This window comes from Leuresthes tenuis, unplaced genomic scaffold, assembly GCF_036924035.1.
Source record: "Leuresthes tenuis unplaced genomic scaffold, fLeuTen1.0.hap1 SCAF_2, whole genome shotgun sequence".
Lineage (NCBI taxonomy): Eukaryota > Metazoa > Chordata > Actinopteri > Atheriniformes > Atherinopsidae > Leuresthes > Leuresthes tenuis.
Genome location: NW_027325356.1, coordinates 15855172 through 15870714, shown reverse-complemented (window position 1 = coordinate 15870714; position 15543 = coordinate 15855172). Strand labels below are relative to the sequence as shown.

Here is a 15543-nt window from a genome sequence, read left to right as displayed (position 1 = left end):
AAGGTTTGTCTCAGTTGGTGAATGTGTGTTTGTATTCTTGCTGTGTGGGGGTCTCACACACGTCTTGCTGTCCTGAGGGAATAACACGAGGTCTGATACTGACAGTACATCAAGAACACACACGCACACACACACACAGAGAACTGCTGCTTTGGCACATTTGGTGAAGGAGAGAGACTATTAGGTCACATTGCTTCACCAAGTACACAAGTTCATCTTTTCTTAGACACAGAACACCTGCGCAGGTCAGTTTACTTTCTTTTAAGGGGAAAAAAAAGGAAATTCTACCTGTCTGAAATAACTCAACTGTTAAGTTATTCATTAATGACCCAGAGGTATTTTACAGAAATGGAACTAACGCTGTAGAGGATCTACTCAATGCCAAACAGCAGACAAAAAGGCCACACAAGACAGTTTCAAACTGTAGTGTCAGCGTTACCTGTGAAAACAGGACTTGACCACTGAGTGTTTCACATTTTGTTTAAAAGGGAATGTTATTGTGACAGGCAAAGGGAAGCAAGTCAATATTTGATTTGGAGGTGAACCTTCCCTTTATTTTTCTTATAAATAAAACCAGTTCTCCCATACCATGAAAGATCTGGCTGACAGTTCATTTGATTAATATTACTGATGCGTGTTCCTGTAAAATCAATGTGAAAAGGTTTAAATACAATATAACTCAAAGGGTTTCTGGATCAAAGCTTCTAAAGAAGTCATGTCAGGTGTGTTTACCCAAGGTTCAAACAATTCCACATCATAGTAAGAAACGATGCAAACAAAGACCGATATTTCTATTGATTCATATCAATGGAAATATCACCTCTTCAGATATGCACCAATATGATCTTTTTTATTTATTAATAGAACTTAATGCAGAGACATGTGCTTTACATTTAATCAACAGTTTCGTTTTCATTTCCCCTTTTCAATTTTGTTCCTACATACCACAACTTATTATACTGTTGGAATACTGGCAACCGTAAATAATTAGAATTTTTTATTCCATAAGCCCCAAAGATTAAGCATAGGTTAGGCCAAAGATTCAGTTAATTTATGCAACAACGCCCGCCACAGTGTGGATTTGCTAAAAACACAAAAAAATAACTAATTTTAGATTACGCTCACATGTTTACTCTACTGAGTGTAGAATTACTATGAAAGTGTTCAGTGTACTGCACGCATGGTGTGGCCACACGCGTGTACAAAGGATAGCTGCTTTCTAAATCCCTCAATCCATTTTTGTATTCATGCTTTGAATTTTGTTCCACTCACAAAGACATAACATTTTCTCTTTTTCACCAGAAAAAAAATTCAACTACGAGAGGTGTTTTGGATCATACTATAGTTGTGTTTATTACTTTAGGTCCAGTTTGACTTTGAAGCCAATTTATCCTTTTTGCAACAGCAAAAATATATGATATACACAGAAACATTTTACATTAGGACATGCAGTACTTGAACTAGTTATAATGCAGTGTACTGTGCTTTAGCCCATTCAACACTGCAATAAAGTTAACCTCAAAGTGGAAGCTGTAATCAGCCTGAACTAAACCCGACCTTGCAAATAACGCTTTAATTAGTGGTCTACCAACCGGCAGTTGCAACTAACCCCCACTGTTCCTAACAATTTCCAACTGTTGCGCTCTTTAACTTCGAACAATTCAGGGCATCCACCTATGTCACTGTCTTACAGACTGTACAGTAGGTCTCACTGTTCCACTGTTATTCTGCATCTGACTATTTGCTCTATATTAGTGCCATGTTTCACAATATGTCATTATTTGTTACACATTAACCCAACGCATGTGGTCCACTGTATTCATGACTTAAATGCAGTCAAATGCAGCTAAACAAACTATATCAAAGCTTAGGGGCAACATCTTGGAAAAACATGGACAGACAAGAAAACTTGAGTTTTTGTCATGATTAATATGTGACTAGGCATAATCACTCAAACCGTTTTAAAAACTGATCTGTACTTATTTTTTTCCAATTATGTTTTTGTATTTAACCCAAGTGAAGTATTAAAACAGGGGTGAAACACAAAGACTTCTTTAGTGGCAAAGCTAAGCTCGTCCTCCAGTTGCCTCCAGTTTAAAAAGCATGTTAGTTGTTGCCCGCACAAGTTACTTTAACCTATTAATCATAAATGGAAGAAACGGGAAACTATTTGGTGTACTAATATAAAGAAACACAATGTATTATGTTACATAAATATTGTCCTCTATCCAAAAACAACTTGGAGCACTTTGGGACTATGGGACCTTCCTACTGAGAATCTCTGGTCTAATTTAAATAAATCTGTTGGTCCATATAATTGTTGTGAACATGTCTAAAACAGAAAATAATTAATATACAGTAGAATAAAATTAGCTTATTGATTTGGGAGAAAATCAAAACTATTATATAGTGGTTATCAGTTAGTTTTTGGTACTCTGTACTTTGGTACATGATTAACAGCTTCAGCTATAATAATTATCCCAAATCCCAAAGGTTGTTCAGCTTCTGTTCTCTCACAGCTGTTCAGGTGGGGGTTCACTGACGGTGAATATCAACCTCCTTATGATTTATGACAACAATAAGTCTGATGACACAGCAACACTGTAAGCAAGGGAAGGATTGGAATCCCTGTTTTTCCTGAGCAACCAAGTTAATGAGTGTCACTGTCCAAATGCCAAAGTTGATAAGGGACTGAGTTATTTTTGGAGTTTATGCCAGTGAGTATTACCAACAAATCAATAGTTTAGGTTATACAAAAACATATACAATATACACACACATTAATACACACCACAGAAAGGGACCAGGAAGCGGTGTGATTTTTACCTTGCTGGAGTATGGTCCAGGGATGAGCAGTTTCAGGGCTTGCCGTTTCAACTCTGTCAGCCGAGCATTGCAGTTCTCACACCATATCACTCTCTCGCTGCCAGGGGAGCTTCCACTGCCGGAGGCTGGTGATCCTGTCCCAAAACCCGGAGAGCCACCAAGAGAGCCCGGGGATCCTGTGCCAATCCCTGGAGAGATGGTTCCTGGGGATCCAGAGAACGATCCTGGTGATGAGATTCCTGAGCCTGGAGATGGCGTGCCAGTGGAACTGGGCATGGAGCCAGCACCCTCTGGGGTGGGCCGTGTGCCGGAGCGGGTGTTTTCCTCATAGGCTTTTCGATACCATGTATCCGGGAAAAAGGAGGCAGATTTTGTTGGGGATGTGTCAGGAATCTATGAAAAATACAGAGAGGTTGATGCCTTTTCACTGCCAGTACAGGCCATATAAATCATAAAAATGTGTGAATATATGCATTGACAAGTCAGCCCACACAGAAGGGTGCACTGAATGAGAAGAGAAGGTGGAGATGAGAAAACATAGGCCTGTTTCAAGCTATTAGCATTTTAACTGGAAATCAAAACAAGGATGTGCACTGCTGATAATCCACCTAGTTCTTTTTAAGCAGGTTTACAACATTTCCGATATTCTTAAGGAAATCAGCAATGAGTGATTCTAAGGAAAATTATGAACCTATGAACCCACAGCTCCAATGTCCATGCTTAATGCACATGAATTCAAATACATGTTTCCAGAAAGAAATTTATAAGCTAAACATGCAGTCTACAGTCACTGTAGTCTATGAAATGCCAATCACCCACACAAGCAATAGAAAATAAAGAAAAGGAGAAAAAAAGGAAGAAAAGGAGAAAAATGAACCCCCCCCCCCCAAAAAAAAAAAAAAAAACATACAATCAATAATATGAAAAAATCTACTATCTAAGTCAAGGCAGTCAGCATATTGAATGCTTCCATTAAAACTTATTCTGATCGTACCAGCGTAGATGTGTGTTATATTCTTCTACTCAGCCACATAGCAACATCAAATGAGCCGCAAACAGATGAGAATTAGATTTTTGCGCCCGGGTGAATCCATTCAGTGTACAGAGCCTGATGTGATGGCGGCTAGAGAGGCTGGGCACCTCTATGATCCCTCACTACTGCCATAATGAAGCAGCTTTGTGTAGGATGATAGACGAGAAGGTTCAGTCATATCCAAGTGAAGAGGTGGGTATAATATGACCAAACTCTGAGTAATAAATTAAGGCTAATGAGGCTGTTGGTGGAAGGCACAGACACAGGTGTGAGCATATAGTACCTGATTTGCCTCAGTTAGTGATAATTAAGTGATGCAGGGGATCTGTCAGTGAAAAATGCACACTGTTGTTTAGTCACCATTAGCAGTGAAGTGTGAAGTGTGATATTCACAAAGCAGTCAATCAGCAACATGAATACAAATCTAATGAGAGCTGTCATCAGAATCATATTTATTACACCCTGAAAATGGAAGGAAACTATAGTTTACTATGAAAACGGGTGAGTGACGTGATGAAGTGCATGCAGCAGTGAATGCATAAGTTTTTATGTTTTCCAGGTTTACTAACAGAAGAGCATCAACTCCTCTACTGCTGGAATAAGAAACCTACCCCATATTTTCTGCTCCGGCTGCCCCTCTCCTTAGTCCCCGACAGTGAAGTCATGTTGGAGGTGAGAGGAGGGGGAGGAGGAGAGGAGAAAGAACCTCTGCTGCCGCTTCACATTCAAAAAAAAGAAACCACTGGATCGATTTCAATTAACTACGCGCCCCTGCAGTTTGCTCTTCTGAGGCTTGAGGTATAACCTCCCGCCGCTCTCAGGTACACGTGGAAATCCGTTACATCCTCATTCTGCCGCCAAGAAATTAAAAACCCTTAATGGTTTCTGTTTGCGTCTATTTTTCCACGGTTTGTTGTATTAAAAGAAAAAAAGAAAAGCACTCGAACCACCTCTAGAAGCCAGAAAATTCACACAGTCTTGCAGACCGCTCCCTGTCAGCAAATCCTGCTCTGCGCTCAGCGGCGCGCTGGACTGGCACCGCACTAAGCCTCGCTTCTCTCCATCAGCACTGGGTCTCAGGCTGCTCAGGTAAATCTGCCGCCCCCGGGGTGAAGTCAGATCTAACGACAAAGTCACGACTCTCAGAACGAGAGGAGCCCGACTGATGCAGAGCAGAGATACAGGAGTCAACTCCTCGTTTCTGAGACTTTCAATTGTCATATGCGCACCCTCCTGTTGACTTCCCGATGCTCCGCACTCTGCTGAGGCCAACAGTGGACTGAGGAGACTGAAGCGAGACGCACATCTGGATGAGGGCGGGGCCAACCTGCCCCTCATCAACCTCAGGCCAATACATAACCAGAGGTTCCTGCTGACTGGCAGGTAGACTACTGCAAGCTCGGGGAAAGCAAAATATGTACAATTTGATATGGATGTTGATGTTGACAACTATAGGACAAGGGGCACATGAGGGGTTTTAATATTACCGACTGTGAGGTGTCGCTTCATACAGTTAGAAATCAACCACCTCATTGGGTTCATTTCAGTTAATTGCAGCCATTTTACACATCGAGAATACATGTGGTTTGAAGATAGAATTATTTCAAGTGCAGACTATTATTCCTTTTGAGGAGCACTCCTTGAGAATGCTATAAAACAAGAAAAGAACTCAAAATGTTATTAGTTTTAGTGCAAGAAAAAAAAATTTTGAGACCACCTTTTTTCACATTTCTTCATGAGCTAATTTGGATGCAGGGAGGAGTTGAACCCATGATCTCAGAAGTTCAGAATAGCTCTGGGGCTTCATTAATGAAACACTTGAGTGAAATCAGGGATGGATGGAGATGAAAAAAGCAGCAAGCCAGACAGAGAGGTTGAGTGAGTCAACACTGACATAAAAATCATCTCTTCTTTTAAAGAGATGTCAAAGCTTTTGCAGTAACCTTTTTCTTTTTCTTGACCAACACGCCCTTTTGGATAGTGACCTGCAAACAAATGTCAGTCAAAACAAAATGTCACAAGGTTCAATTGTCTGTCTTTTCAAACGTAGTGTGTGAATTATGCCCCCAAAATTCTGGAAATGTAAGAATATTGTACAATGATCATACCTTTTGGGGAACGTAAAATTTAGTGCCCATGAATTAATTACATTGGAGGAAAAATCCCTGCATCAAGCCACTCAGCAAAATACCTGAGAACAGTTAGAGAGTGGTTACACAGTGCACTCTGCTGTTTCCATGTGGGTATTGCTGGTATAGCTGGAGAAGATGCACAACCCAGCAGCTGAGTAAGCCACAGGTTTTAAATCATCAAAGAAACACTTTCTTGTTTTTTTTAGCACTTCTAGCACATCTCTAAAATAAAAAAGTGGAAAGGTCAACTAACACAAACTGCTCCACACCAATAGAAGACTCAATTTAAGCCAGTTTTGTACATGCACTTCATGACATTAAATTAGATCAAATCTGATTTTATAATTTTATGATTTCAGGATCCTGGGTTTTAATGGCTAATCTGATAATAGCTTGATCAGAGCACCATGTGACCATGTCAAAAAGTCAACAGTTTACAGATGCCACAAACTGTATGAGTGTATTATGGCTTAAATGAAAGAGAGATGTCAGAATATGTATCATGTATACATACATGCCTATGAAAATATGAAGGCAAGATTAATCTTAAAATACCTTAGTTCTCCTTACAAAATACAAAGATGTTCGGCAGGACCAATTGTAAAAAAAGATCAAAGTGATTTGAGCTCTGCAACAGCAAACTGTAGGCTTTGACCACCCAGCACGGCAGCATAGTAATTTCATGCCAACTCATCCCTCCCCAATCATTTTTATTTACTACCTTTTTCTAGATGAAGTTGAATCTATATGATTAAGAAATCCACAATATTAGAGCCAGAGGCAACTTATCTATCAAATTAGAGCCTATGGTTGGCTTTAACTTGAGTTTCATATTTGCAGTTTCCTCCTGAATTATTTAGAAAGTTCAAAAATATTTCAAGACCTATCATTGTGCTTATTGTGAAAGATATATATTTTGATTACAGTCCTCCGGTCAGTTTGTCACATTTCATTAGTTGTGTCAGAGCAAGCATCCCTAAATAAGTGAAAAAAAACATGCTAAAAAGTATTGAGATATTTTATACATTTATCAATTCATTATTTATTCAGTGCCAATTTAAAAAGCCACTGCTCAAAAATGTCAATGCTATCCGGATAACGTATTTTTTCTTAAAACAATCTCTATCTGCAGTGTCTACTGTGTCACAGTTATGTGTTACATTTGTCTCACAAATTAAATTAATACAACTTTAAATATAATTTGTTATGGGGAATAGTAAAAAAAAAACTATTGTAGGAACTATTGTGCTGTTCAGTTTGGAGTCGGAGACCAATCATAGACGTACCCGCAGGGTTAATGGAACTAGTTCATCTAAAGCACGATCTAATGTCAGTTTGCAAATTTCAGACCAAGATTTATTAAAGTGGATGTCTCAAGGATTGCATACATGGTTGACTGTAAATGTGCGGGTGATTCCGCTAATGATGTTAGCATGTCAGACGTTGTCCGTTGGTTGGCATGTTGGCTTCTGGGGGGTGTCCTTTGTCAGTATCAAAAGTATGACAATGAATTCATATGTGTAGCTGTGGATGTGCAGGCCATCAGTACCATCCGGATTTTTTTTTAAAAATTCGTGCTAAACTCAAATGCCTGCATGTCTGATGGCATGGGTCTGCACCAGTGCTTATGGAACAGGCAACTTGCACATTGTCGTGGTAAAAGGCACAGTCAACGTAGGTATATACAGAATTTAAAGCAACATATGCTCTCATCTAGATGGCATCTTTTTTAGGGTAAGCCCTGCATATTTCAGAAAGTCAAAGCTAAACCACATATTATCTTTATTACAAACACATATAGGCTTCGAAGTTTTACAGTCCGGATGCTGGAATCGTTTTACTGCAGTCCAAACCATTCACCAACAGGAAAACATTTGACCCAAAAACAATAGACCCGGAACTGTTGAGTATCTCGAGTTTTATATGAAACAATACAGAAACATGCCTCTCCAAAAGGTACCAGATATTTACAAACCGTTGTCTAACTTTGTTTTGAGTTGTGTCGCTGCTATCGATATGATATTAGATGTTTCCCTGCTCCAACACACATGATTCGGATTAAATGGAGCTATTCAAAAGATTGTTAAAGTCTGCACAAACCAGCTAGTGAGCCATCGACCTAAATCAGGTGTGTTGAAGCAGTGGAAAATCTGAACTCCGCAGGGCAGCGGCCCTCGCGGACCGGAGTTTGACATCACTCTGTCTAAGTCTTTGCTTTTTTCTTGACCTTAAAAGCGCATAATGAGTAAAAAATCTCTGAACCTCTCCCACCACTCTCTGACATATGGGCACAACGAGGTTTCTGTTATGTTGCACTGTTCAAAAAGGCTAAAGGGTCACAAATGTAAAAATGGGGGCATAGGTGCATAAACCCATTCGGTAACGTGTGGTTTAAAAAAACAACAGCAATAGAATATGAATAGTTAAGTTTTGAGGTAAACTTTAAGAACATTTTCCCCCATCACTGGCAAAAGCAGGACAGGATGCGTGCAGTAAAGTGTAGTGATTTTCCCCTGACTTCACACGATGGGTGTCTATACGTTTACGGCCCCTCTGAGCGTTGGTTTTTAGACCACTGCCGTTGGTCAGACATTTTGAAACGACACACTCCAGACCAGTGGGCGGCGGTAGGCTTCATCGTGTACAGTTTCACAAACCGCGAATGAAAACAACAATCATGAGTTCGCAGCACTCTGTGCGACGTGTTGTTTTCACTATCAAATTGTGAGACGTTTTTGAAGTGTTAAATCAGTCCACGATCAGCAGCTGTGTGCGGCAGTAGACAACAGCGGGCACAACGATGACCGATGTCTGTTCACAAACTGGTAGCTAACTACCGAAACAACACCTTACAGTGAGTGGGTAGTTATAGCAAGGCTCGTAGTTTAAGTGATTTACTATGTCCAAAAAAAGTTTAAATTGTCTCTGGTTTGGTCTCCGATATTGGGAGCTAACTGTTGTTTTTTAATCCTTTATTAAGCCCCTAACATTAGCCGTGTTGAGCTCTTTATCTGTAGCTGACACATTGCTTCCTGGAGGAACCAGTTCAAGTGGACGTTATGTGCATGTTGTGTCTCGTACTGTGTTACAAATAAACGGCCGTGCTGGTTATTTACTTGCAGCATATCAGTAACATTACGTTTCAGCTTGTTTGTTCGCACTTTTCCTGTAAAACTGCCGTACATTCCAGTTCCCGGGTGAGGAAAATGAATTCTAATGAATGTCACATCTTGACACAGGTTTACATGTGAAGTGATCTGCGAGCCAATGCATTTAAAGGAAATCTCTCCCAAGTCACACAACAACAATGAAAGGTAACTGCACGTGTGGTTTTTTAAAATGTTTTTTTTTTTTGGTTTGAAAGCAATTTAAAAAGCTTTAAACGCTTTGCTAAACATTTGTTGTTCTATCACGACTGGATGCATTTTTTTTTAGGAAGACCTCATAAAACAAGGAAAAGGGAACCTAAAAAGAGACCTACGGAGGCTGTCATTACAGACTTCGACTCAGCTCCAGCTGCAGAGGAATCAAATGTGGCAAGTGGTGCTCTGTCTACTTGCTGCCAATCCCCTCTGAATTCCTTAACAAGTACCCCGAAAAGAGGCAACAGACACACGAGACAGACAAAACGGGCCAGCCTGACCTCCACGCCAGTCCACAACCTATCCGACGTTGCAGGCTCTCCTCCTGACGTGAACGAAGTGCAGTTACAGTACACTGAGCTCATCGCTCGGTCAAAGGTCTGATATGAAGTTATGAACTTATTTTTTTACAGATAGTATATTTTCCTCATATTTTGATTCTAAAGCTTGTACGACTTGCAGTCAATTTGACACGTGTTTGTGCTGTGGCAGACGCCAGCGGCGGATTCATCATGCTCCAACTCAAACTCTCAAAGGAAAGGAAGGAGGCGTCACGCCCCCCAGCCAAGACAAGTTCAACAAAGCGCAGCAGAGGAGCAGACGCAGACCAACGGCTCGGCACCCAAACGTAAGCGTGGCAGGCCGCGGAAGACGGACACCGTGGATTTAAAAGGGAAAACCAGCACTCAGTCATCGAAACACTCAAGACCACTGTTTGAACAGAAGGAGCCTGACGCAGTGGGACAAGGTAGAGCCTTGTGTCTGTCTGTCTGTACGTGTCGTTACACTTTTGAAAAACCTGAGACTTCATAAGTTCGGAGCGTAATCCAAAGCAGAATCAGTCTCAAACGCTGTGAACAGTTTTCATGTTTTTTTTTTTTGGGTAATTCTTCGGACTTTTACAGCAACTGACATTTTTAGAGAACTCGTGTGTGAAAAGTTATAAACTGACTGTGTTTTTGCTGTCTCCACCCCGCTCCCACCCTAAAGAAGACTCTTGGCTTTCTTCCGATCTGTCAATTGAGCTGAGTCACCACAAGGAACCCTCTTTGCCCTTCCAGGAAGATGAGAAAAGCGAGGAGGAAGAGGAGGAGGAGGAAGATCTTCCAAGTTTTCTGATGCAGATGGACAAAAGTGAGAGAAACTGAGTGGCTGAAGGCTAATAACCTTAGATTTGTCTGCATTGCAGTGTTGCCATGTCAACACTTTAAAGACATTAGGACTTTGAGGATGTGAGACAATGAAGTATTTGAGGTGTCATTTTGATCCTGAAAACATGTCTTAAGGTGTGCAACAGTTGAGGCGTCGCTTTTAGTTTCAAATTCTCCGCACCTTCTCTTTTGGGGACGGATTGGGACTGCAGGGGCTTTTAGTACCGCTTTTACAGCCATGTGCAAAATAAGAGGGAAGGGGGGGGGCTGGACAAAGGCACACATCTTTTGAAACGTACATGGATGTTCTTGATAAAGGTGCCATACTAAAGGCAGATTTTAATTACAAAATGGAGCTATATCTGCCAGTAAAATGTAGTTGAGAAGGCGAAGCATAAAGGTCATAGGAAGTGTCACCACTTATTCTTCTTTCTTTCTTTTTACATTTTGTATATTATTCTGTTTTTGAATTGGGGTTGTACATCAATGCTTCTTTTTTTTTCCCTTTTAAGTGTTATTGTTTGTCTTTCAGAGCCTCCGTGCATCACAGAGGGAGCATTTGTGTGGTGCAAATATAGATATTATCCATCCTGGCCTGCATTGGTGGGTACAAGAAGTGACCAGGCATCGATTTCTTTTCGCCAATCAGTGAAAATACGCTGTCCATGAATACTGTGTTTGCAGCGTGAGCTGAAAAGATGATTGATTGTAGCTCTACCTATTGCACAAAGTGTACTTAAGCAGCAACATGTCAGAAGAAGATGACATTCACGATTGGAATCAAATACCTTTAAGGACCTGAAATATTGAAACAAATTAAGTGGCGAAAAACTTCAAAGCCGTCCAGGTTTGGGATGTTTGCTTAATCTGTGAGTTTTGTTTTTTTTTGCAGGTAAAGAGTGTGAACCGTAAGCAGAAAAAAGCAAGCATCCTGTTTATTGAAGACACAAGCATTCAGAAAAAGAAAGGGTAGGAAATAAACTGTTGCTTCGTTGGTTAATGCCTGTTCATCTTTACTGGCTGAAAGTCACATCTCCCCTGACATGATTGTGTCTTTAAAGGTTTACTGTGGCTCTGAAGACGCTGAAGCCTTTTGACTGTGAGGAAGACAGTGAGCTGATTGTAAGGACTGCTCATAAATAATGTTTGTTTCTGAGCAGGGTTTTTCTGACGACGGCAGACTGTGTTTCTCACTTTGTTTTTTCTTCTTGTATCACAGCTTAAAGCCAAAGAAATGTATGACGCTGCCATAACTTGGTCCCTGGAACTTATAGAAGACTATAGGATCCGGATTGGTAAGCAACGTCCATTTGATGCTGGTGCAGACGAACCAATAAAGGGCACTGATTTTCAAATACATCATTTAAAAAAAATAGTTATAATAAGAATAATAATAATTATTGCTTTCAATTAGTAGTAGTAATAATCTTGTTTTGTTTTGTTTGTTTTAGCATGCGGCTCATTTTCTGGCACCTTCATTGAGTACTTTAATCACGACATGAGTAAGTTTCCCAATTAACATGTTATATAAAAAATAATGTGTGGCGAATGAAAACATTACACCTGCTGCACAACTCAGTCCTGATGATGCTCCTCACTCCTGCTCTTTAACTGCTGCAGGCTACCCAGTGAGGAAGAAGTATCCACAGGCAGCCTCAGAGAGACTCACCATCTCCAGCGACGATATCAAGGAGGACAGCCTCGATGAAACTAAAGAGGACGACCTTAGTGAGAAGAACGAAGATGTCTGTAGGAGCTCAAAGAGGCTGCTGCCAGATCGGACTCATGCTGCCCACAACCGCGCTAACGAGAAGCTTGTGCATTTCATTGTCAAGCAGCGCATGGTGGAACGACATCTTCTGGTAGGATTCATTCGTTGCTGCATTGCTGTTGCAGAGGTCCTGTTAGGAATGGCTTTCTCTGTCCTGTTCTGTACTCGTCACTCGCTCTTGAATCGCGTACCGCAGTCGGTGTCAGTGTAGCCGACACGAGCTGAACCAGTCCTCAGGGTAACTCATTAGAATCCATCTCTTTCTCCTTCGTGAAACATCAAACATGCTACGTCTGAAATTGGGCAATGAATTTGCCTGCTCAGGTTACATCACTTTAAAGAATTTTACAGACCCTACTTCCAAAGCTTTACGGCGCTGAATTGTTTAAATCCAAGACAACAAATGTGACTTGAGCTCACTTTTGGTATAATTACAAATGACTTTCCGCACCCAGTAAATGCATACCTGCACAAACTTTTAACCAACTTTTTAAAGATGGGTTAGAAACAAACATTAACACGTGGCTCTGGTTTATAGTTGCATCTAATGTGGGATTTTAAAGATGAAACTCTAATAATGTGTAGATAATGCCTACAGTTGACATGGACGTAGTGCTCTTAAGTGCTACGGTGGTCAAGAGTGTTGATGTACGGTTTCAAATGCAACTTTACATTTTATATTGTCCATCAAGTGCCCGAAACGCCTTTCCTGAAGCAACACTGAGAGCCCACATATGCTTGCATTTGAATTTTGCTGTCACTGTCAGTGCCTCTGACAAGGGGCCTTTTAGTCTGACGAGCTTACTCACGTTGGAAGTTTCATGAAATTCAAATGGATGTTGAATGGAATGGAAGAGAAAGCGACAGCCCTAATGAGAGCGTGGAAGACGAGCCGTCCCTGTTAGAATACATGCAATATACTGTACAATTCTCCTTACAGGCTGTGATCCGTGGGGAGCAGCAGTCCAGATGGCTTCGCTCCTTTCTGAGTGCCAAGCGGAGGCGAGTGGTAAACATATACCTGGAAGATGACCAGCAGCTGGACCAAGTCTACTGGTACCTCAGTGAGCTCTATGCAACAACTGTAGGTACAGCTCCTTGTCTGGCTGAGATGAAATCACTGGAGTGTGTACCTTTTGTTCTGGACGTGCTTCTACCTGAGGTGAGCGACCACTATTGAGTTGTTATTCTGTGTGTTGACCGATACGTTGCTCCATTCTCTTTTCTTCTTCTTCTTCTTTTTTTTTTCTCTTTACATTTCTAATTTTATTGTCTTTCTGCACAGGCAATCATTTATGCCATTGCTGGGGTGGACAATGTTTCAGTGAAAAAGGCAGAGGAAAAGTACCTGAAAGGACGATGTATTAGTAACAGGTAAGACCTGAATGTTTTAAGCATTAAAATGAGCTTCTTTCTAAAGATGAAATATGAGGTATGATGAGTGACTATTTGTGCTTTTTTTTCAGAGAAAGACAAGAGTTTGACTTGATGATTGAGCGGCAGATGAGGAGGAAATCACAGCGACAGAATGCGGCTCTCGACTTGTTCTCTGACCCCATCAGTTAAAAAGACAGAGCATTAAATTAGACCGTCATTGTATTGTTTTGAGTTTTTATTTTTTTTTATTTTAAATTATTTTTTTTATTGGTGATGCAGCCACACCTTTGTGCCTTGCAAATAATTCTAAAGCATATCATGTTGAATCAGCTGTCATTTATGTTTTTGATCATGAATGTTAAATACTTGATGTTTAACTTGAACTGGGAGTCATAAATGCTGCATTAAAATGTAAGAGTCAGACGACCTTGGCTTTGAGTCACAATTAGAACATTTGCTGCAAAATATCTGGCAGCATTCAGTCAAGTATTAATAATATATTGGCAGCGTGTCCTTGTGTTGAAAAGGAAAGGTTTATATCAACCTATTTGTCCAACAGGAAAAACTTTCACACACCAAGCGACGAGTGAATCCCATCGGTGAAGACAGTCAAATCCTTATTTTGCAAGGTTTTGCATATTTATCCCAGATTTGATAACATTGTTTATTCACAATATGGGTCACAAATTGTTGACAACACAACTGTGACTCATATGACACATTGAGTAAAGTTCTTTAAATTTGTACATATAGACAGAAATTAATTTGAATCTGTTCATACAGTTTATGTATGTAAATGTATGCTTTATTTTACACTGTATATTGTATTAAAGGAAAATTGTAAGCTGTGGCTATGTTTGTGGTTGTAAAAGTAAAGATGTTTTGGCACTTATGTGAATAATACATTTTGTTTAGCGAAGAAGGAACACATCCATTAACTTGCAGATGACAGCGGAAATAGGAAGCGGTTCAGCTTATAGCCGTCATTTTGGTGTTCATGAAGGTTTCTATTTAAAGAAAAGACATTGTTCGGGGTAGGGTTTTCTAACTGGTTAAGAGAAGAGACAAAGAAAAGGCAACTGCACTAGAGCCACAAGGTCAGATGGATTTGTTGCCCAAGATATAATTTTATGTTTGCTGCCAGATCTGTAATTTGATGTTTTAGTTTTTTTGGCAGTGGTTAAGGCCCCTAACATCTAAAATACATCCACTGTTTATTTATTTGTTTGTTTAAGCAGATTTGTTCGACTCCACACCTGAAGCGCTTGTTAAATGTATGTGATGCAATCTGCTACACAGCATTGGTGACAGCAGTGAGATTAGGTGCACAGTTTATCAGCCAGTCTTCTGCCTCCTACTGCTGGTGAATCTGCATAAATATTGACTACCATGCCAGCAGAAACGTGGCCCGCTTATCTTGCATTGACAGTTTAACACAAGATCACAACAGTTATTAAAGAAATAAAATCTCTTCTCCTCTGCACTGGGGCTGCTACAGATTTCTCTCCATTTGTGTTTTGGCTTGTTTCACTTTACGCATTAAACGTAATTTTACACTTAATTTAAATGGTGTCTATTTTCTGTGCATGAGGCATAATCTTTACATAAGATCTGACATCATACATAGGTGGAAGCAATACATCTCAGAGTGTGATCGATCAGATCACATAGCCAGTGGTTACTAAATGTATTCCAAGACCAAAATAAAAAGCCTACTTTTGTTTAGGCTAATGAGTTACACCTCCAAAGTGAATCTAGATGAAGGCAAGCGCAAGGAATGTTTATTTGTAGAACACAGTTTGTACACAAGGCAATTCAAAGTACTTTACAGCTACATAAAACCACAAGAAGGCAAAGAAAATATAAAATCATTCCATAAAACCTAGAAATA

At 40.2% G+C, this 15543-nt stretch overlaps 2 protein-coding genes across 4 annotated transcripts in view; one reads left to right on the top strand and one right to left on the bottom strand.

The window, feature by feature from the left end:
• The window catches only part of kif26ba (kinesin family member 26Ba), an 83799-nt gene extending 78681 nt beyond the window's left edge, over nucleotides 1-5118 (bottom strand). Inside the window, exons 1-2 of the mRNA XM_072380338.1 lie at nucleotides 4471-5118; nucleotides 2827-3219 (exon numbers count right to left, since the gene is read on the bottom strand). Of these exons, the coding sequence (XP_072236439.1) occupies nucleotides 2827-3219; nucleotides 4471-4524 (447 nt within the window). The 5' untranslated portion in view covers nucleotides 4525-5118. The remainder of the gene's footprint in view (nucleotides 1-2826; nucleotides 3220-4470) is intronic.
• A 3513-nt stretch (nucleotides 5119-8631) lies between these two features.
• Nucleotides 8632-14544, top strand: LOC140301737 (PWWP domain-containing DNA repair factor 3B-like). 3 transcript variants are annotated; one of them, XM_072380336.1, is made up of 14 exons: nucleotides 8632-8816; nucleotides 9231-9305; nucleotides 9427-9731; nucleotides 9846-10101; nucleotides 10344-10487; nucleotides 11037-11107; nucleotides 11397-11473; nucleotides 11566-11626; nucleotides 11724-11799; nucleotides 11956-12006; nucleotides 12125-12366; nucleotides 13216-13437; nucleotides 13561-13649; nucleotides 13742-14544. In XM_072380336.1, exons 2-14 carry the CDS (start codon nucleotides 9299-9301, stop codon nucleotides 13839-13841), a joined length of 1701 nt encoding a protein of 566 aa, XP_072236437.1. In that variant the 5' UTR covers nucleotides 8632-8816; nucleotides 9231-9298; the 3' UTR covers nucleotides 13842-14544. The 3 variants fall into 3 exon arrangements, with proteins under 3 accessions (XP_072236437.1, XP_072236438.1, XP_072236436.1); XM_072380337.1 differs by having other exon boundaries at nucleotides 8632-8845; nucleotides 10347-10487; XM_072380335.1 differs by having other exon boundaries at nucleotides 8632-8845.
• The last annotated feature ends 999 nt before the right edge of the window (nucleotides 14545-15543 follow it).

Excerpts from the sequence above, each read along its gene's own strand:
- LOC140301737 (XM_072380336.1), top strand. Across the intron at positions 10,102-10,343 it reads GCCTGACGCAGTGGGACAAG|AAGACTCTTGGCTTTCTTCC; the intron begins GTAGAGCCTTGT and ends CCCACCCTAAAG. Across the intron at positions 10,488-11,036 it reads TCTGATGCAGATGGACAAAA|AGCCTCCGTGCATCACAGAG; the intron begins GTGAGAGAAACT and ends TTTGTCTTTCAG.